General features: G+C 39.0%; 1 protein-coding gene across 2 annotated transcripts in view; it reads left to right on the top strand.

Moving 5' to 3' along the window:
* LOC101850734 (diacylglycerol kinase epsilon) overlaps positions 1-4,597 on the top strand; it is a 90,927-nt gene extending 86,330 nt beyond the window's left edge. For both annotated transcript variants that reach the window (XM_005102322.3, XM_035970793.1), the window contains 2 exons: positions 1,848-1,959; positions 2,734-4,597. In XM_005102322.3, the coding sequence (XP_005102379.1) occupies positions 1,848-1,959; positions 2,734-2,883 (262 nt within the window). In that variant the 3' untranslated portion in view covers positions 2,884-4,597. The remainder of the gene's footprint in view (positions 1-1,847; positions 1,960-2,733) is intronic.
* Positions 4,598-16,542: the final 11,945 nt, after the last annotated feature.

Below are 16,542 nucleotides of genomic sequence, written 5' to 3'. Positions count from 1 at the left end.
AGAGAGAGAGAGAGAGAGAGAGAGAGAGAGAGAGAGAGAGAGAGAGAGAGAACACTCATATCTCACAAAACGTGCCTGGAACAAGTGATAGATTGTTTGAAACTGGACTGGGTCATCTGACGCCTTGTGTCAAGTTTAATTTTTATTTTCGTTTCTTTGATCCGAATTTTATCGCCGACCAGACCACTTTGTAATGACGTCAACACGGAATTGTTGTTTACATTGGAGGGCGTCGGCGTTATGCATACCCTGTGAGTGACGAAACCAGCCGCTCTTGCGAGATCGCGTCTACAACAGGGCAAAAGAAGCCGACACAAAAACGAACTTAATGCTGCCACCGCACACTTCATCCGCCCTTTGAGTGACGAAGCGAGCCCCTGTCAAGACAAAAATCTGTGAATCTGAGCGAAAATCTTGAAGCCGGAATCGTATTTTTCATCTAGAATCTAGAACCACCAGCACAAGAATATCAGATTCTGGCGATGCGTCATCCTGTGGCAAGTGCCAGCCATGACACGTGGAGAACAGCTTTGTTTTCATGGGTTGCTGTCAGCCATATGCAGTTGTATAATTAATATTGCCTTTTTTCGAGGTCTTGAGAGGATGCTAGTTAGCACTGGATTAAATAAAAAATGATTATTTGTATTGGTGATATAATACTTTTCTCATTTCGTGGTGTGGTTATTGCGCCCCTTGCGAATCGACCGACGTAGTAGTATCGTAGCCCTACCTGTACATGTAGGAATTTTCATAGCACGACTGGATTTTTTGGGGGGTCAATGGTTCGAGAATCTGGGCTCAATTCTAGACTCCCGCTAGTGGTTAATGGTTGTTGTTCAGTATCGCAACAAAAATTGGAGTTGAAAAAGGTCTTACTGATTCAACAACACATTCCCTCCCCTCTTTGTTTCTCTTTTTCTCTTCTCTCTTTGTGTCGCCCAATCCCTGTTCTCTCTTCTCGTTCCCTTTCTTTCACTGTCTCCTCCTCTCTCTTTTTATTGGACCGTCTAGTAAGTATCTGTCTACGCACCCTCCCCCCCCCCTCCTTTCTTTCGGTCAGTTCGTACAAATTAGCTGCGTAAGCACTGGGCCATTGAAACAAAGATTGAAATTGTGGAGAGTGTTTGAATGGATTGGAGATTTCAGACTTTTTTTTGCAAACTACTTCGACCCTCGTGGGTTTCTCCTAGTTTTGTCGTAGATAATACACCGGTAAAGAGGTATTTTCTGCGTCTGAAGAGACTGTCTTCAGTGAATATGGAATTTATTACTTATTTACTTACATTAATCCCCTCCTTCCTCCTCCATGTGTACGATTTCCAGCATGGCCATTAATTTCACCCTCTCCCCCACTTACTCGCCTTTGTTTCGCAGGAAGTTCAAATGGTCACTTTTAAGGACAAGCGGGCTAACCCAGATTTCGGGGGTTTCCAGAAATCTTGACCTACACCAAAAGTGGGCATTGCCCTACCTATAGGAGAAGTTTGGTTTCATTGATGTGTATATTTGTTTGGTTATAGAGAAAACTCTCCTTGTCTTGAGGAACTGAAAACAAGGGTCCAAAAACTTTACTTTCGAGTTTCTCTAAACAGCATTCTTCGGGATGGCCCCCTTGTGCTTGAAAGCGACCAAATAATACTTACACTGATCTGCTTTCCTCGGAAACGAGAACGGAGATGGATCGCATTCTGTCATTAATTAATTCTTTCTTTGTCTTTTTTCATTACTCTTTTGTTTGGCGTTCGTTCTTTAGTTCATTCTTCCACTCTTTTAATTCATTCACCAGTCGGTGTTCCCATCCTTCTCTCTTTATCATTAACTAGTTCGTTCTTTTGTTCTTTCACTAGCTACGATGACGGTGTGTTGGAGGTGATGGGACTTTTCTCCTCCTTCCACATCGCCCAGCTGCAGATAGGCCTGGCCACGCCCCTAAGACTCGGACAAGCCAAGACCGTCAAGGTAGGCACACACGTTTTGTCGCTTTGTTTTGGGTAGTTGTTTTTCTCTTTTCAAGTTTGAATTGAACTCATAAGCATGTCAACATCATGTTTCGGTGTTATGAAGTACTGTAGAAGAGCAAAACTTCCTCGATTGGGGTTGATTCTGCGAGCCACTAAAAAGTACGCGTGTGTAAAAAAAAAAAGGGGGGGGGGGGGCTGTCTCACCCTCACCCTATTTCTTTTGGGCGTCTTCCTTGACTAAAACTAACAAACTCACCACGAAAGCGTCCCACGTAGTTGGAGGGTGCCCCTGGTTGGTCCTACTTCTTTACTTTCCCCTCTGCTATTTTGCTCTGCCTCTCTTACCTTTTCCAAGCACTAAACAACCATTATTGTGTCGATGCGCTTCTTTCTTTTTACTGAAGCAATCAAATTCACCCTTAAAGCGTCGTATGTGGTTTGGAGAGGGGGGGGGGGCGCAACACTGGTAGGTCTTACCGTTTCACTTTCCTACTTTTGTTTCTGTCTGTCTGTCTCACTTTTTTCCCAGTACGAAATGCCCACTGTTAGGCCTTTCTTCTTTACTTTCCCTCTCTGTTATTTCTGTCTGTCTGTCTTACTTTTTTGCCAGCACTAAATGACCATTATTGTGCCGACGTGCTTCTCTTTACTCAAACAAATAAGCAAAACTAAATAACCATTATTGTGTTAATGTGCTTCTCTTACCTCAAACAAACATTATTAAAGTATCACCCCCACCCTACCCCCATCCCACCCCGTTTCTCTCCCACAGATCTCCCTCCAGGGCAGCAATGCTCCGATGCAGGTGGACGGCGAGCCGTGGGAGCAGCACCCGGCGGAGATCTACGTCACACACAGAGGACAGGCCGCCATGATGGCTCTCGGGATCGACGGGGCCGGCGCTGGTACTAGCGTCGGATGAGCTGAGGCCTTGACGCTCAGAGATAGTATAAGAACGTATAGTATGAGGCTTAGGCCCTGCACACATTAGGAACATTCTACACAATTCAAGGCTGCAGGTATGCGAATGAGGCAGTTTTTGTCTGCGTTGCTCTCTTTTCACCACCTAATGACGTCAAGAGTTGTACTTCGCAGCAGTTCGACGAATGGGAGCATGACCTTAGTGTGTGTGACTCAATGGTTGTTGAGTCCGCAAAACGTGGCTTTAGAAGCAGCAAAAAAACAACAACCAACACACACACACACACACCAAAAAACCGGGAGTACAAAGGAAGAACATAACTGATAAACGATCAAAGTCACATTTTCGGAAAATGACAGTTTGAAAATATAAATACCTTCAGGTTTTTTTTTCCTTTTGTGGTACCCAACCTTAGAAAGGGTTAAGGAGCCAGGACTGCGCAAGTTGCTCAGCTTCAGTGTTTGAGATCAAACTTAAGAAACAGGACACATGCTATAGCGATAAATCAGTGATGATGATGATGATGATGAGGTTGATGATGATGATGATGATGATGATGATGGTGATTCATCGATCATATCATACTTTTGCATTATTGTGAACATCTCGCTTCTGCTTGCTCAGGCCTTTTGAGTTGATGCTCACAGGACATCATGCTTGGATTTCTTTTTTCGATCATGTTTTTGTGATAGGCCGGGTACAGATATAACTTCTCGAACATGTAACTATTTTACCAAATGGAGTTCTGTGTGTCTCCTTAATCAACATAGTCCGAAGGACATGCCACTACAATCTGGTGCTTATTGATTTTAAATAGATCGAAGTCGACAGTTTATTCAAGTTGAACATCCGTAGAAACTCGGTTTTAAGATAAGGGAGGCAGAAATTCCCAAAGTGTTCCTGCTCTCCACTGTCGTACATTTTATAAAAAAGCAACGACGTCGGAACAATGAAAAAGTATGTAATTTGCATTTTTTAAAAATGTAACGACACGACCAAAGACCTATTTAGCTATTATAACTAGCTCTAGTAAATATTACTCGCATTCACATTTTTTATTTCAATATCACAGGGTCGGAATGTATTCCGTTCCTCTTATTGTGTCATAGGAAAATATAACTACACCTATCAGTGTAAAAAATCCTACAAAATTATGCACATTTCTGTTTAAAGTCAAGTTAATCATTAATTTGTCTTGCCTATGCATCTCAAGGGGTAGATTCGTGTTGTTTTTTTGGTTTTTTGTTCTGTCATATTAAAGTACTTGCGGAGAACTTTCATACCATTCCAAATGTACGTGTTACCCTTATTTGTAAATTAATGATAATGTATGATGAAAAAGAGTATACAGACTGTCTGTTGCTACATTATTCCCTGTTCTGAATAGTGCCTGGAGGTCAATTAAAAGCTCGGGCATAGTAATTACTGGTTTCTATATTCGCTCAGCTCGACAAGGGAAATGCTTCCTGATTCTTTACAATCACAAATAAAGCAGTGAGTTAAATTGAAACTATTCCTAATCCCGCGCGCGCGCACACACACACACACACACACACACACACACACACACACACACACACACACAAACACGCGTCTGCTCTTTTTGGTATGTTCTTGCACAGACACGTATACTATGAGAGAGAGGGAAAGAGAGTGAGATTGAGAGAGAGAGAGAGGGAGACAGAGGAGAAGAATGAGAGAGAGAGAGAGAGAGAGAGAGAGAGGGGAGGGGGGAGAAGGAGAAAGAGGAAGGGGAGGGGACAGGGGAGAGATAGAGGGGGGGGGGGGGGCTGAAGGGTAAGAAAAAAGAAGCAGAGAGAGAGAGAGAGAGAAAAATATATATACATGTATATATATATATATATATACACTTTTGCCTCTCTCAGAGAAGTTTGTTGCAGTCTTGTTCATATTTATTGTTAATGACACAATGTGCAATCACGTACTGATGGTTATGATATTTTGCTCTTGGGTCTCGACGGGTGAACTACTCGTACAATGTAAAACAGCTGAGCTAATTTAATCTGTTATACCATGTTGTAAAACAGTGGCAGACGGAGAGGTGCGAGACACCACATGAATTTTTTTCTCTAGATATTAGATATTTTATCTAATTCTCACATTATGCTGTTTGTGGTAATCATACTCACGAAAGAGCAGATATGACTATTATTTATTCGTCTTGCTCTGCGATGAGGTCTGTGGGTTGTAATTATAATATCATGATACACTGAGATCAGGAGACACTCGATTGGTTCAGATTTTTTCTTCTTTGTTTTTATTTTAAAGAAAAATATTTTATGAGCTTGTACATTCGTTATTTATATACACACTTGTTTACTGCAATTTTGTTTCACTTGAAATGTACAACGGTCTGGTCCTTATGTGAAAACCAAAGAATGAAAAAAATCTTTTACGTTTTACCCGGTATCTTTTGTTCTTTGTTTTGTTGATTCATTTTCCATGCCAAGCCCAGTGGTAAGAAAAATAGTATTACTCTTTTGAAAAACATTTTGCCCCCTAAAAAATCTCTATCATGAATTTACATTTTCCTCAAAAAGACTATTGTCTTTCCTAACTCAATGACAATTTTTCCACTTCAGACTCTGGAAGTGGTGGAGGGTTATAGTCCTGCCTGTTTAACATTTTGTTTTGCTATCAGAACTTTTGTCTGAACTAAATTTGTTTTGTTGTAATAAGGCATGTATAACAACTTCACTTAAAAATCTGTCTACTACGAATATTACCATTCTCAGATATTACTTTTTATTACATTTCTTTGTGTGTGGATATTCTCTTCTTTATATTCTGGGATCAAGCTCAAAGAAGCAGGACATTTTTTGATTTTCCAACAGAGCACAATTTCCCGAGTACTTCTTTGTCTGTATGCATTAGGTGTCCCAATGTTGTAAAAGTAGGTTGTAAAATGAGTGGTTGTGAAGGCAACTGATTTGCCCCACGTATGTTAATTGGACATTGTGGTCTTTAGTTATGTTAGCTTTGAAAGAACTAGGGTATTGTACCCATTTATTTGATTTTGTCACTGTGTACATATTCTGTGTGAAGTCCTTTGGACCTCTTTTATAGCTGTGCTATTTTAAGAATGGCTTTTTATGGTTAAATGTTATTTTTTCTTATTTGAGCGAAATGCTGACTTGGTTTTGGAATTTTAACCTTTTTGGGGGATTGGGGGGGGGGGGGTGTAAAAGTTATTTCTTAATAGACAATTTGCACATTTTTAAAAAGAAACTCAAAGTTATGAGTATGATAATCATGACTTAGTTTTTACGTGCAAGTACATAAGTGGTACTTAATATTGTTACCAAAGAGGAAGGCGCTTTTTAACTTTAAATCTTTCTTTGCTGTACTAATGTTGCACCTCCTGGGAACTGTGGTGCAGTAGTTCTATGTCTTGCATACAGAAGACATAAACTAGAATCGCAAGTCTGGGAGATAATTGTATTGAGTATTTCCGTCCTTCTTTTTCGAGTCTGTATCCCGCTCACGAGAGAGTGGGTCTGACAGGTGTGGCGGAGACAGCCCGCCTCCTAAGAGACCTGAATTAAAAGAGACTATTATAATGTTTTCGTATATACACATATACACATGCACACCCCCCCCCCACACACACTCATACATCTATCTATCTTTCTATCTCTCTATCTCTCTATCTATCTATCTATCTATCTATCTATCTATCTATCTATCTATCTATCTATCTATCTATCTATCTATCTATCTATATGTCTGTCTGTTTGTCCGGCTGGCTGGCGGTCGGTCGGTCGGTCGGTTGGTCGGTCAGTTGGTCGGTCGGACTGTCTGTCTGTGTGTCTGTCTGTCTGTCCACACACATTTTTAGTAAAATGATGTATATACGCTATAGTAAAGACTAATACAAGTTCAAACTACTTTACTTTGAACACTGTGCTTTGATGTTCGGATGTGAACAGTGTAAGAAGGTCCCTTTGAGTTTATTTTTAAAAAGATGTTACAGGTGTGTGTACTATCGATTTGAATTGAGTCACAATGGCTTATTTTTCCTGCTTTATGCGGAATAATAGATTGGCATTTAGTGTGCATGTAACCCCCAATGGTCTCTGATGTACTCAGTCCAATCGGTAAACTTATGTGAGCATTAGAAACGCTTTTTGTGTTCTTTAACAGTACGGTTTTGGTCAAACCTCTTCTCTCTACGTACCAATGCCGATTTCTTTACCTAAGGTCTATAAGAATTCAGAGGTGACAGCAACTCTTACGCTGTTTACTTTTGTCTTTATCTTATTAATCCCCCCCCCCCTTCCCAACTTTACCAGCCGAAATAACAATAAAAATGCTTTTTCGAAACGTCGGAACATAACACAACTGAGTAAAAACAATCATGTGAATATGTGAAGAGTTAAGTAAGTTGTCTGTTTATCTGCACCTTTTATATTTTTCTTTACATTATGATGGAATTCAGGGTTAGCCAGACACTTTGATACCTTTTCAAGAAAAACATTTGGAATGATTCTGTTTTATATAGAGACTTTCAAATTTACTTTTCTTCCTCTTTTCTTAGAAATGTGCTTTTACTTGTGTCATTTCTTTTTCTGTACAAAGGCACTGAGAAATGACCAAATACGTTGGTGTGTTGAGCTGTTGTAGTTTTTTTACTACCTCATTTTGCAAACATTTTTGACTGTTTTTCTTTTGTTTGTTTTTGATTTCTTGCTTGGTGCTATGACACCAAGATGTGTGATGTAACCATTGTCACTGCTTTTAGTTTGCTGTCAGTGGATGCTCTAGTTTCACTGGGACAAACTATTGTTCCATCGGTGTTCTTCTCTTTCTGACTGAGATGTATTTCACACGCCCTAAACGTTTTAAATGATATTTATATGAACGTAAAATATTTACAGGACACGTAAAATCACTGGCATCTCCCGGAGCTGTTTCTGAAGTTAGTTTGGGAGGAGAGTTTTACGTTTTTTCACTCCTGCCTGTTTTGAGAACGGACACAGATTTGGAATTACAATCTCATAAATCGTCTACATTATGATATTATTTTGACTTAGAACTGACAGTTTTGATAGAAACCCAAATCCAAAGGAAAGTTCTCCTCCTTGGAACGGAGTCTTACAGATAGTACTCATTTTTAATATTTATTTTTGAACTGTATTTAGATGTGGCAATTTTTTAAACTCTGCATCACTAACATTAAGTGATTTGGGGACTGTTATAGATTCTTTTCTTCTCCCCCGTTTTTATGGACATTTAATCTATTTTGATAATTTGGTTTTTGTTTTAAATCAGTATTATCATTTGCACGTGTATACTAAAGGATTTCTCGCCTGTTTTTATGTTCCTACATTCAATTTTACATCCTGTGTCATCGTGGGTATTGTACAATTACCTCAAGTAGAGCTTTTTAATGTTGCTGGATGTGCAAATTTTCTGTGCAAAGTACCAAATGTGAATCTAATCGGCAGTATGTATGTTATGTTTTTATCTTGTATCTGATTACTTGCAACAGGTGGTTGGTTGGAATGTGCTCCTGATCTTTCCCTTCTTTTCTTTCTTTCCATCTTTTGTCTGCGTTTGTCTACCTTGATTTTTTATATTTTTTTTCGGTGCTCTAAATGGTCATTATCGTGTCGGTTTGTTTCTTAACACTCAATTTAAACTTATCACTTACTTAAATTAATTTATTTCAATTATTCTATTATATTTCTTGTATTAAGCACAAACCAATAAATGGAAACTACTTTGTGATCTTTTTTACTGGGGGTGGGTTTCAACACATATCGATGAATGTCTTGAATAGCTTTTGATCTTGTTGTTTCATTCAAACTCTAATTTTTAAAAAGAAATGCTATATTTGATATTAAAAAGAACTGTTCCCAAAGATAGACCCAAGCTTGTGTCTGCCGTATGAACATAGATTTACTTATCTATATTTTTCTGCCAAAGTCCTCTACTAAAACTAAAACTACAAGTATATGTACATGATTATGAAATGCACAAAATATAATATACACATAAATGACATACAGTTATGATTAACATGATGTCCTCAAAACAATTTCCTGAAAGTGCCAAAACGAAATTCCTCGCAACTGCATTCCAGACTATACATGTGTTTCCCTTCTAGGAGTCTGCGTCATCGCTTTCTCCGCACTCTTGCATTCTCCAATGGGCTGGCTATGGCACCATGCTGGTGTTTACTGTTGTGTTCACCAAAAGGGCATGTTGTTTATGGTAGGCTGTGTTTATTCGCCAATGTCGACAGACGAACATCCACTCTCAAGTTATCTATTCGCTAACATTCATCTGGAATATTTTTTTTTTTCACACGTAAAGTTTGTGGGGGAGAGTTACAGAATGTAATTGTAACGTATACTACATGTAGTCCAGCCAAATACACTGTCTAATGCGGGGGATTGAACACACGCCTGGCATTTCCATCATAATATGGAAGGGAGAGTTAAATATTTTAGGACAAATGGACAAATGGTTATTCGCCGGTATTGAAGAATACGCATGTTGTATAATAATAATATGACTAATGGTAATTTTAAAAATTACTAGGAGAATTTGAAAGCTGCTTCAGTTAGTTCCGCCCGTCATGAGAGATGGGTAGAATAATTTTTATGCATTTTATTGAAGGCTTCAGTTGTAGGCGTGAGAGTTGGAACAAGCCACACTTGCTGTCTCGGGAAACCTTAGCAAAACATGCTTATTTTCAAAGGCTTTTCACTGACTTTTCAGGCCCATAAAATGTTTCTGGAACGCTCTGTAATATTTTTAAAATGAGTTTTGCTCGGGATTATAATTGTAATTGCGAGGGAAGGTTTATTTGTTCGTTTACGTTTCTTTTCTGAGTTGCTCGTCTGTTCCTGCTGACACTGCTGGGCGCTCCGTTAGCACGGTTTGTATCATGCTGGGATTTGGACGCTCCTGGTTCGAATCCCGAACTCGGCGTTCTTAAACACGAGTTATTTTGTGGAGTTTTTAAGGCTCTGAACCGATTTGGCTCGGTCATTTCCGAGATTGATGTTAAATTTGGGGTTCCCGCCTCTTAGATAACATATCAGTATTGAAAGGGGCGTAAAAGCGATACGTTTATTTAATTACTACACACTTATTTGTGTAACAAATGCTAATTGAATTGTAGTGATGGTTTATAGATGCTTATTTTTACCTTTACGTTTTTAATAGATATAATATTCTTGAAGCCCATGACATGATATTGCGTTTTGCCGTAGTTAAAAGTTAAAGTGGGACTTTAATTTTTTGTTGTTGGGGGGGGGGGGGTTGTCCTCTTATTTCATAAAAACCTATTGCCAATTCATACTTTGCACTGTCGGAGGTCTTTTGCTCTTTTGTTATGCCGAGGTAAGAGTCATTGTCATTCTGGTAAAGATTTTAGAGAAGGATCTTGTCTTCTGCAATCATAGTCTAAAATTATCGTGCTGCTTCAGTGACCTTGTTGTGTCGATATATTTTCCCACGAAGTGACACCCTGACTAGTGCAGGCGTGGGTACTGTTTTCTTGTATTATTTGTGTGCTGTTTATATTAAGCTAGTGGAAATTCCACCTTTTCTGAAAGTCACACATGAGTCATTCCTTGAACACAACACTCTTGCACCGAATAAAAAGGCGGAGTATCCCTGTTTTAATCCAGTGTTTCTAAGATCAGAAATGTTTTTATGGAGACTTTTGTCTCCTCGTCTTCTACATGTACGCATGCGTGATTGGTGACAAGGGTTGACGTGAAGTGGCGCCCGTGCGTTTTATATTTAAAAAAATAGGTACGTAGATATGACGAGTTATGCATCGTCTGTCTTACAGAAATTATTAGATAGATACCGGAGTTGATGAATAGAATAAATGAATAAGATTCAGATTTTAAAAAAAAGGAAGCGATAGATTATAAATCATAGACAGAAGGATAAATCTGAGATTTATAGGTCAATAGATGAATAGAAGGATCGATGAATACTACGTATAGATAGATATAAAGGGGAGATGAATGAGACAAACCTCAGAGAGGAAGATGGAACAAGAAAGAGGAAAAAAAAGAAAGATAGAGGATGGCGAAAATAGAGAGAGAGAAAGACACACACACACACACACACACACAGAGACACACAGATAGAGAGACACACAGAGAGACAGAGGGAGAGAGAGATAGAGAGAGAGAGAGAGAGATTTTTATTGTTGCGGCTAAGACAATGGCGTGATTTGTTTCGTTATCTATTGTTTAATTATTTATCAGGAACTGGTGTACTTGATTAAGGTGATACAGATGTTTTTTAATCATGAAACATTAATAACATAATATTATGTTTTCAAAGGTTTATTTCTATATTTTTGTTTTATATGAGGAAGAGAAGATGCGTTTCAGTTTGTATAAATGAAATTATTTGTTCAATTTAGTCTTTTGTCCTGCAGATGGTAGGCCCTACTTCTTTAACATCTGTCTGTCTGTCTGTCTGTCTGTCTGTCTGTCTGTCTGTCTGTCTGTCTGTCTGTCTGTCTGTCTGTCTGTCTGTCTGTCTGTCTGTCTGTCTGTCTGTCTGTCTGTCTGCCTGTCCGTCCGTCCTTCCGTCCGTCCGTCCGTCCGTCCGTCCGTCCGCCCGTCCGCCCGTCCGTCCGTCCGTCCGTCCGTCTGTCTGTCTGTCTGTCTGTCTTTCTGTCTTGCTTGTCCCGAGCTTTATATTACTCTTATTGTGACGTTGTGCAGCTCTTTAACTCTAATTCTTGCAAGGGGGCTAAGAAATTACTGTTGTAAAGTAAGTATTAATATTATTAGATAAAATGTGAAATCTAGTCCGAGCTAGGCAAGCTACAGTTGTGATGGAGACTGAATACCCCTGAGCTCGTAGACGTTTCTATGCTGTTGTGGCCTTTCTTGTTGCATTCAAAGGAAATGAACGCGGTTCCCACATGCGAAAGATATTTTATTGAGTATCTCCGTATTTCTGATGAGAATACCAAGATGTATTCACTTAAGTCAGAATCGAAACAGCCAGTTTTTTTAGATGTTCTAAATCATATTGATAGATGCGTAATGGAATTTTCTATCTTTTACTATGAGGGGCTCATTTTAGTGCTGCGAACTTTGACCTGGTCTGACATTGAAAAAGTCTGTGCCGGGTGTAGCATTTAACGGTAGTGAGCAGGGTTAGAGACCTATGGCGCTCAGATGACCTTATGCAGTTGCGAGCGCCGTAAAACCTTACTAAAACTAAACTAAAGAGACCTACATTTTTGTATTTCCGACGTCAAATAATATACTTCTCTTTATCAAAAGATGTGCCAACGTCCTGTCTTAAATAAAATCCAAGCCCACCAAATGACAGTTTTGTGACGTTAGTGGTTATTATACTTTTATGTCATGACTAGCTGTTGCTATCAGACAAGTTTTGGTTTCTCGCTGTCGATGAATCAACCTAATAGATTTTCTTTTTCTTGTTTTATCTTGATCAATTCATATACTTATTGTGATGCTTTTAATTGGAGACAAATTTAAGTGTTGTTGGCTTTGGTTATGCTATTTGTTTCTAATTAACTGCCTATATTCACTTCTGACAAGAGTATTTGTTCTTTTGTTCAACATTTTAAAGAATATATTGTGCTCAACAGAGCTCTAACTGATCAATAAATGTTTTCATGTTGCATAGTACTCTTGCTGTTTTGTTGTGTTTTTTCCCCTCTCCATTTTATAAGGTGTTTAGATTATTTGAAGAAGTTTCTATTGAGCCTCCAAATTGAATAATTTCGTTTGTCGCTGATAAGACAAGGTTATTGATATTTATATAAGCCACTTCGTTTGTGAGGAAAGGGATTGAACGCACGTTTTTGCATTATGTACATGGGGATCTGTCCGAGTTAAATACAAGAACACAATACATGCACACATACGCATTCATTCTCTTTTTGCTCCCCCCTCTCTCTGTTTCTCCCCCGTCCTCTCTCTCCCTCTCTCTCTCTTCGAACATCTTCGTTTGCCTGCTGGTATGTTTTATCCCTCTCAGTCCGGGATTTCTCTGAAAGACGGAGTCGAAGCAGCCTGTCTCCCAAATTGTCTAAATTGAGCGTATAGAGGCTTAAAACATTTACCCAAAAAGTTAAGAAACCATATAAAGATGCAAAGATCCTCCAGTGTAATGCTCTCTCACAAAACTGACAAACACACGTTATTGGGCGTAGAATTCTAAGGCACTTTGCTACTTAAGTTTGATTTAAAAAGACATTTTTGACAGGTGCTAATGCGCTGCCTTTTTCTAAGCACTCACCAAAATTAAAGAATATTTTCCAAATGACTTGGAAAACTGGCTTAGCTCCTATCCAATAGTACTCATGAAACGGCAACGGAAAAGTATATTAATCAACATCATTGGTCCCCTTCCTCAGATTCTTTGCCTCACTACGCACGAATTCATTGTGGTTAATAAACGATCAGCGATGTCAGAAGCAAGAAGTGGCCATACCAAAACACACTACGGCCGTCTTGCGGCGGACAAAGAAGGAGGTGGCCTTTTTGTTGTCAAAATTAAACATCCGCGACAGAGTTACCTTATTCAATTTTGGCTCCATTGTCCTCGATTTGGACAGCAGCCTGCCCCAAAGTATGATTGTTTTGTTCTGGCGAACTGTAGAACCAATGATGCATTTGGTTGTTTGAATTAAGTATACGCAGAGTTCGTCGTTGCCATTTGGCTACTTTTCTCATCCGGTGTCCTCCTCAAATACAACCCATGACTCGGTATTCCTATTTTTTCAGTTATCCGAAAAAGGACCAAATATGGTGCGTTAAAGAACATCATATCCTACAGGTATCAGGCGAGAAAAGAGCAAGGCGACACGTCGTGGCCAGTATAGATGTCAGCGACCATCACACAAGCATTTTCCTCGCCTCACCAACCGTGAAACGTCTAGAAATGCCTCGATTTTCATGTCTGGGTTCTGGCCCTTTGTACTCTAAGAAGACATTGCTTCTGACCGCACGCTTCATTTCTCTGGGTAATGAAGCACAAGAGTATTTCAGCTTGAAATTGCCCCAATATATTACAGCCCGCGTCCCTCCTGACTCCTCGCCTTCTTTTACTTTTGTGTTCCGTCGTCCGAGAGCGGCACCGAGAGACATTGTCCTTTTTTTCGAATCAGAACCTTTAGAAAACAATAATAATAATAATAATAATAATAATAATAATAATAATAATAATAATAATAATGATAATAATAATGACAATAATAATGATAATGATAAAAAAAAAAATAATGTTGCTGATGATGGATGATGATATAATTATAGTCTCCGGGATTTCATTTTCTTTTTTTCTTAAGTTATTTCTGGAATGGCAGTGCTTAGAAGAATACGATATGCGAAATACGTGTATTTAACATTAAATACTTCGCGTTTCTAAAGGATGGTTACAGTTTAATAAGACCTGTAACTTTTAAGCAAAAAGCGTTGCCATCCTTCTGGAGCGCCCACGCCCTTCACATACAATTTTGACTTCTTACACTAAGGATATCAAGTCTTTTCCCTTAAAACTAAATTCTATCAAGCTGAGCAAAATTGCTCAAAGTGTGAGACGAGGCTTGCACCAGCCTGAGATGAAGCATTCAAAATTTATTAATGACTATAAATTGAAGCTGACTGCTTTAACGTAGGTGTTACTTTCTTTGCTACGTGCGTATGTATCATGGCCTTTTTGACATAATAAAATTATGTGCTGATTCGACGTATATCATAGCAAAACCATGTAATGGACAAAACGTTTGAATTTGAGACAGGTCTGGATTTTTCTTGTCCGTCCTGAGAAAAACCCATGTTAAATAAAGTGTCCTGATGGAGCGTCAAGTGCTTAACCTCCGTAATGACCCGCAGTTTGTCTTCCGTATGGAGTAATAACTTAGGACAGCATATTTGAAACACACTTTTAACCATGTTTGATGGCTTATTTCAGTAAATTCTTGCGAAGCTAGTCTGCCCCACGATAAATAGTATTGTACATATTTAAAGTTTTTATTATTTCGTAACAAGGAACATCCTTATTTGTCTGACGTAGATAGGGTGGAGTTGCAAGTTGTCTGTGAAGCTAACTTTCCACTGTAAAACACTGTCGTCCAGTGTTTACCAAAATCGGTTTCTGAGAGACGTAGAAAAGTAATAAATATAGGGAAGGCAAAAATAGTCTACCTATAGTGTCATATCTATATTAACTCAGTTTTATTAGTCCTTTGATCCAAATTTTTTCTCATCGTCTTTCGAATCGTTAACGGGCCTGCTCTTGTAGAGCCATCTTAGTCGACAGTGGGAGTTTTAAAACAACAACAACGACAACGATAAAACACCAACTACGTGTAATGGCATATGACCCCAAAACAGTAGGCTTACGGGTGTCAGACTTTGTACTCCTGATATAAACCCAAGAAGGATCTTTATGCATGTGCATTAGATACTCTAGTTTTTCTGTTTCGAACTTTTTCAAACGTTATATTTTCCATCACTATCCCAATCTTTTTGTCTTTTTATTTCTTAAATGTAAATTTTTTATGCCCCGATCGACACAATTCTGCGACCCTGCTGCGAAGGTGAGCCTTATCTGAGAGGGAAACAACATCCCAGCTGAAGGACTGAAACACGTACATTTATTTGCCACAATTCTCCCTTTACTGGAATCGACCTCGGGTTTCTGCGTGCAATGGCGAAGCGCTTATCAGCTACATCACAAACACCGATGCTACTAAATAGTAAACAAGGTTCTACTGTTTAATTCATATTCAGTTTGCAACACTTTGAGCCCAGAAAGGTGACCGACTTCCCAGCGATTCAATGGTTAGGTACGGCTCCATCGTTGAACGTTCTTACAATAGTACAATTACGTTCTCCACACAGGAGCCACTGTGTATCCAACTACGTACTGGTAATGACTTTGAAATACGTCCCCGGACTCTTGAGCAGCGTCCGTTATCGCTCGAGGTCCTTTCACGCTGGTCATAAAAAACTTATTAGCCTACATAACAGTTCTTTGATAATACAATAGTGACTATTCTCCCGACTTTATGCTTGAAGTATATACAGTAATTTCCAAGCAAGGTAACTCTGGTTTCCCACACTTCGGCTGTTTTTATTTCTTCAGGATGGAGTAGATGCAATAATGTAACAACGGACACTGGGACTCATTCAAAAAGTATTTGAATAGAATACTAGTACTTGTTCAAACTTAATCGTTCTGGTTCAATGCGCTCGTTCATATGATGGGAAAAAGGGTAATATTGGGCAAACACTATTGAATCTTCCAAGAAGTAATAAAACGCAAAATGTTTGCGGTATTCTGTTTCTCATTTAGCAGTGTGCACATGATACAGTTTTGTCGAAGTTGAAAAGTTCGACTCGTGCAATGACGTCATTCGATTTTAATTCAATTTCTCAATACAAGTATGTTCCGACGTCAAATTAGAATGAAGCTTAAGCACCAAATTATGACATTGAATTGAAACGTTCGTTTCGTGTGCACACCCCGTAAGAACATGAAGCTCTCAGTGGTTCTTTCTGTGAATATTTATACGCTGCACTTTAGCCCAATGGTTATACGATCTCTGCTCCAGCCTGTGGCCGACGCATTGCAGGAACTGAATAGGTGTAAGTAAATAGCCACCTTATA

Source organism: Aplysia californica, unplaced genomic scaffold (assembly GCF_000002075.1).
Source record: "Aplysia californica isolate F4 #8 unplaced genomic scaffold, AplCal3.0 scaffold00321, whole genome shotgun sequence".
In the NCBI taxonomy this organism is placed as follows: Eukaryota; Metazoa; Mollusca; class Gastropoda; order Aplysiida; family Aplysiidae; genus Aplysia; species Aplysia californica.
This window is presented reverse-complemented; position numbering and strand designations above follow the sequence as displayed.